Source organism: Macrobrachium rosenbergii, chromosome 11, assembly GCF_040412425.1.
Source record: "Macrobrachium rosenbergii isolate ZJJX-2024 chromosome 11, ASM4041242v1, whole genome shotgun sequence".
Taxonomy (NCBI): Eukaryota; Metazoa; Arthropoda; class Malacostraca; order Decapoda; family Palaemonidae; genus Macrobrachium; species Macrobrachium rosenbergii.
The window spans coordinates 42246675-42253116 of record NC_089751.1 but is presented as its reverse complement, the minus strand read 5'-3'; the positions used below and the strand labels follow the sequence as shown (position 1 = coordinate 42253116).

Below are 6442 nucleotides of genomic sequence, written 5' to 3'. Positions count from 1 at the left end.
AACGAAATTTTTTCCAAAAGTGGGAGTCCCCTTTTTCTCAGCCTCTTCTATGTTTTCCCACTGGTGACATTTTTGTCAGTGATTGAAAACTGTGGATTCGGTAAACTTGATCAGAGTCTTGGGACACTTGTCTATTTTATTTTTGTTTACACTTCAGAAAATCTTAACGATGTTTATGTATTCGGTTTTATCCTACTTCAGTGATCAAATGATATTTTTGAAAGAGCTGACGTCCTTGTTTCTCACCTTCCTTCATAGTTCCTCATTGGGAGGGTAGGTTCCGTTCTCAGCTAGCACTCTGCTGGCCGCGAGTTCGAATCTCCGACCGGCCAATGAAGAATTAGAGGAATTTATTTCTGGTGACAGAAATTCATTTCTTGATATAATGTGGTTCGGATTCCGCAATAAGCTGTAGGTCCCGTTGCTAGGTAACCAACTGGTTCTTAGCCACGTAAAATAAATCTAATCCTTCGGGCCAGCCCTAGGAGAGCTGTTAATCAGCTCAGTGGTCTGGTTAAACTAAAGCATACTTAACTTTCCTCACCTTCCTTCATGTTTTGCCTTTATATATGTTTTTTTTTTCTCAATTTTTTTTTTTAGGTGACTGGTTGAGTAGCGAAGGGAACAGAGTGAGGAGTGAAAGACGGAGGGAAGTTGGGTATCACGACGAAGAAGGTTGGGTCATCATAGGCCCTCAGAATGATAGGAGGGACCGAGAGAGATATGACAACAGCAGGAGGGATGGTTATCACGATGACTGGAGATACGGTGACAGTAGATACGACTGGGAGAGCGTCACCTACGGCGACAGGACGGGAGGTCGTTACAGCGACGGGACGGGAAGTCGTTACGACGACAGGAGGTATTCTACCACGTACTACAACGACCAAAATAACTATGACCGTCGAATCAACTGGGGCTACTGGAACGGTAACTATGACGGTAAGTCGACCACCAGTGTTCCCGTCAAGAATGACTGGAGGTATTACAACGGCAGTGTCGACCAGGATCACAAGCCGATAGGGGGCAAAAATGCCAACATCCAGGCCACCACTTACGTCGTGGGGCAGGACTGGTGGTCCAGAGCCAATAGCGATACCAGGTGGGACAACAGGACGGGAGATCTGTGGAGGGATCCTAGAGGTCCTGCCGCTAATCTGACTACTACGACGCCCAAAAGCAATTCCACAAAAGTCACTAAAGCAGGATCGAACGCCACAACTACAACAGTGGCTCCGTAAGAACTGGATAATCGCATAAGAAACATGACAAGTATTGGATGAATACAGAACTGAAATGTACGTGGGAAAAAAAAATACTGCTGTCGCTATGAATTGCTTGCAAAAGAGAGCAGTGATAATGGCTTCAGAAAATATATAAAATTTTAGGTAAATTTGTTAAAAACAACACTTGTTTGAATACAGTATAAAAAAAAATTTAAAAACTGACGAGAAAAGTTACTTGGTAATAGCAATGATATGTGCTCAAGTGAGTGGTTAAGACTTGAGGTACTCAATGCAAACATTCCAGATTTTGCATGAACACAGTGTACCAAATAACGAGATAAGTTATTTGGAAACAGCTGTGGTAGTGGGTGTACTGTAGTAAGTGAATCGAACTGAGGGAAAAGCAGTAGAAACATTATAGTTCCTACATGACTACAGTACAGAAATATGAGAATCACCTAAGAAATACCAGCAACACTTGAAAATCTGGTTAGGAGATGTAGCAATTCCTAAAGGAACTGCTACTTTTCCTAGATGATGTCAGTATTACTGACCACATGAAGAAGTGCAATGGAGACGTGTCATCTGGACAAGAAAATGACGGCGAAAATAGAAGAATAAAGAAACATACGAACAAAACGAGGAAAAACAATTTGGGCGTTATTATCAAACGGTAACTAGTCTCATAAACATATTTGTATATTATTAGAAAAATGTTATCCGTTAAAGTACCATTTTTCAAATACCAGCTAAAATGTAAATTATCTATTTAATTTTTAAACTTAGTGTACGGGGGAATGAAAGTGAATTTTCTTGATTAAAAAAAAAAAGAACACTGCAAAACAGATACTAGTTATAATCTTGAACCGATTGTCTTAATGTATGCATCTGAAAAAACAACTGCAGCAGGCGTCTTACTAATTTACGTATTCTGTAGTACACTTCGAAAGAAGGTCCTTTTCATAGCAAGCAACCTTGTTAGCAACAAACACTTTTAAGTGGTCCTCTTGCCAAGAGAAATGATCACTTTTTGCACGAAGGCTCGTCCGTAGGAATGAAAACTTCACGCAGAGAGCAAATTTATTCAATCAACACGTGAATTTAATATTAGGAAAATGCTTTTATTGAAATCAATACACATGTACATCCCATAACATTTCCTGAAGTATGTTCAGCATTTGTTAAGTTATAGAAAGCAATAATCTTGAGATAAGCAGTTTAATATTATTACCAATCACTGTGCGCACAAGAAATATATTACTTAGAGAGACTTATATCTGTAGATGAGAGTCACTTCAAATAAATCTAATTGGTTATGTTGAGGTCATTTAATTTCCATTTGAAACTTTCTTTATTTTTATAACAGAATTAAGCCATAACCCTATATCTGAACTTACGACATAATATGAATAGTCATTACTGATTGATCTGATACTACAACTGGCACACTTCCTACCAAAGGTGTCGACACATAAAAGAATAGACAAAGTTTTATCCAAAAAATAAAAAGAAGTGGACTCTTGTAGTATGAATGAATTGTAAGAACGAATTAGTGTTAAATAAGGTTCTGACTTCGTCACCTCATCTTAAGGTTCGATTTGCAGATCACTTTCCTACTTGTCGAGTGGCAAGTAAGCAATAAACTTCCCTTTTGTCTTTAATTCTCCTCTCTCTTTTTTTCTTTTACCCTGTCACACAAATTCACACACACACACACACACACATATATATATATATATGATATACATATATGTAGAATCTACTGGTCACTTTTTAGCAGATACATATGTAATTGTAATAGCCACAATGCCTCTTAACTTCTCGAATTCTTAGCGCTTTTTTTGGATATACTTGTCACTACAAAGCCTCAAGATCCATATTTCTTGCACTTGAATATTATGGCTTTTTAGTGACAAGCGTATCCAAAAAGCGAAGAATTTGAGAAGTTAAGAGGGCATTTTGGCTATTACAATATTATATATATATATATATATATATATATATATATATATATATATATATATATATATATATATATATATATATATATATATATATATATATATATATATATATATGTGTGTGTGTGTGTGTGTGTGTGTGTGTGTGTGTATGTATGTTTATATATAAAACGTTCCATAAACGGGTTTTGAACTTTGACGATCTAAATATCTGCGCCCTGCAGAGTCTCTTCAAGTTCACTCAAAGACTAATTCTTTCCTAGTTATCCAGTAACGAAAATGATCTTCTTTCCTTTGCTCTCAAATCTATTTCCACATATTTCCTCCATTTCCTCTTCTTACCTACATCGCACCTTTCCAAACGACTCGTAACGAACAAAAAACTCTCTCAGTACAGAATCAATCCTCGACCTTCATTGATGAAAACTTATTTCCTTTTGTTCTTAATGAATAAAAAGAGAGTAACCTAAACGACTTTTTTCTATCTCGGCTTTCTTTTGCGTCTCCCGTTTCCCATTGACATCGGCACTTCAATTCGGATTCCTGCAGTTAGACAAATACGTCGACAACATCACTCGAATCGCCCTAATGCCGTGTCAACAAGGATCAGCTCTCTTTTGCGACCCCCGCCCCCAGCGCTTGATATTTAATTACCATTTTTAAAAAATCCTGGCATTTTTATAGTATAGGACTCATAATCTAAGTGGGAGAGTAAGAATTTAATCCATTTACTAAAGCGTTTTTACTGACTCGTGGAAACAAATGTGAGACCAATCATTTTTGTTTTGAAAATTTCCATGAGGATGACTACGATCAGTACAAAAAAAAAAAAAAATAAAAGAAAAAAGATGGATAGATAGATAGATAGATAGGTATACAGATAGACAGAGAGACAGATAGATAGGTATATAGATAAACAGATAGATAGACAGATAGGTATATAGATAGACAGATAGATAGATAGATAGATAGGTATATAGATAGACAGATAGGTATATAGACAGGTATATAGATAGATATACAGATAGGTATATAGACAGACAGATAGACAGATAGATAGGTATACAGATAAACAGACAGATAGATAGATAGATAGATAGATAGATAGATAGATAGATAGATAGATAGGTATAGATAGATAAACAGATAGATAGATAGATAGGTATATAGACAGACAGATAGACAGGTATATAGATAGACAGATAGATAGATAGGTATATAGATAGACAGACAGATAGACAGATAGATAGATAGATATATAGGTATATAGATAGACAGATAGATAGATAGCTAGGTATATAGATAAACAGGTAGACAGACAGATAGGTATATAGATAGACAGAGAGAGAGAGAGAGAGAGAGAGAGAGAGAGAGAGAGAGAGAGAGAGAGAGAGAGAGAGAGAGAAAGTGGGACTAGGGATGAGGGGAACAAGGTTTAAATTTCAGTGTACCGGAGAGCAAGATCAAATATGGCCTTAACAGGAATCATCAGACCGTATGACGGATCACGGGAGGAGTAAATTGATAATCTATTTTGTGTCTATCTGTCTGCGAAACTCGAGATCAAAGCGCAGAGGGGTAGGGGGTGGGGGTGGGGGGTTAAACATCCTAGCAGCGAAAGGAAAACTGTCGCGTCAGCAGAGCAAATATCAAATCATGAGGAAAAAAAGGAAGGTTCCAAAAGGAGAGCTGATTTTCCTTAGTGACAGTGAACACAATATGTCATCACGAAATTATTTGACTAAAGTTGTACGAAGACGTGCCCGGATACCAGCTTTTCCAAAGTTAAGTTAAGTGTACCTTAGTTTTACCAGACCACTGAGCTGATTAACAGCTCTCCTAGGGCTGGCCCGAAGGATTAGACTTATTTTACGTGGCTAAGAACCAATTGGTTACTTAGCAACGGGACATACAGCTTATTGTGGAATCCGAACCGCATTACAGCGAGAAATGAATTTCTATCACCAGAAATAAATTCCTCTAACTCTTCATCAGCCGGCCGGGGAATTGAACTCCGGCCCATCGAGTGGCAGTCCGCAGCTCTACCGACTGAGCCAACAAAGAGCTAGACAGTGTATGGAGTTTGTAGACACGAAAATGATTACAAGAATGAGTAAAATACCAGGTAATGTACTGAAAGCATATTAGAAATGAAAATTACTTTTTGCCTTTTTTCTTCTATGAAAACACCATATTTATGATATGGTTTTTTATGCAGGAGGGCTTATGACGGTCACCTTACTATCTTCATGCAACCCAGAGCCAAAGAAAACCAGAGAAAGAACTGGGAAGGTAAAAGGACTAAGCTTTATCCCTTAGGAAATGATAGACCTTTAAAAGGACGGAAGTTTAAAAGAAATCAGGGAAAACGGAGATGGGAGGAGAGTTCTGAAGCTTGATCCCTCAGTCGTGCAATCCTATGATTACTGATTTCTGACGAATGATTCCTGATACCCACATGCGCGCATGACACAGGTGGTGGTAATTGTTCTCTATTCATTTTCAACAAAGTACGAAATAACATTCCATTGGAAAAAAAAATAGTGACGAAAGCAAACTCTTGAAAACATCTCATCGAGCCTTTCCGTCACAGAAGAGATGAAAGGGAATTCGGCGAGATTTGGAAGGGGATTGAAAAACCCCTTACCTCTCCTTCCCCCACCCCCTTTCCTGGCAGGTCATTAAGGCTTCTTTTCAGCGCTTCTAATGGCGGATGTATTCGGAGCAATTATCTTGTTTGTCGAGAGTCTAGTGAAGCGTGGCAAACCTCTTCCTCAGAGAAACTTAAAAAAAAAAAAAAAAAATTGTTTCAGCATCGGAAAAAGGAGCAGAAAAATACTTGCTTTGCCGGATTTTTGGAAAAAGGCAGGTTAGCTTTGCCAGAAGCTACTTGTTTAGGTGTTAGTAGGCTTTGTATTTCTGCCTGGTCTTTTTATAATATATATATATATATATATATATATATATATATATATATATATATATATATATATATATATATACCTGTATATATAATGTGTGTGGTCATTCAATCTGCAAATTTCTGCAACCCTGCAAATGGTCAGTATTAAAAACATCAAGAAATTTCAGACACTGTCAACTCGTGAAACCCTTGTCCATGTATGGCCTAGTAACCTCACTCCAAAAATGTTATACTGGAAAGCCAGGGCCTGCAGTACTTCTGAAGTCAACCGCCCAAAAGGGGAAAAAAGAAAAAGAGTATAGAGGACCCCCGCACGCACCACCCCCCCCCGA

At 37.8% G+C, this 6442-nt stretch overlaps 1 protein-coding gene across 1 annotated transcript in view; it reads left to right on the top strand.

Moving 5' to 3' along the window:
• Nucleotides 1-2545, top strand: part of LOC136843582 (uncharacterized) — a 5999-nt gene extending 3454 nt beyond the window's left edge. The window contains exon 4 of the mRNA XM_067112087.1: nt 601-2545. Within this exon, the coding sequence (XP_066968188.1) occupies nt 601-1241 (641 nt within the window). The 3' untranslated portion in view covers nt 1242-2545. The remainder of the gene's footprint in view (nt 1-600) is intronic.
• The last annotated feature ends 3897 nt before the right edge of the window (nt 2546-6442 follow it).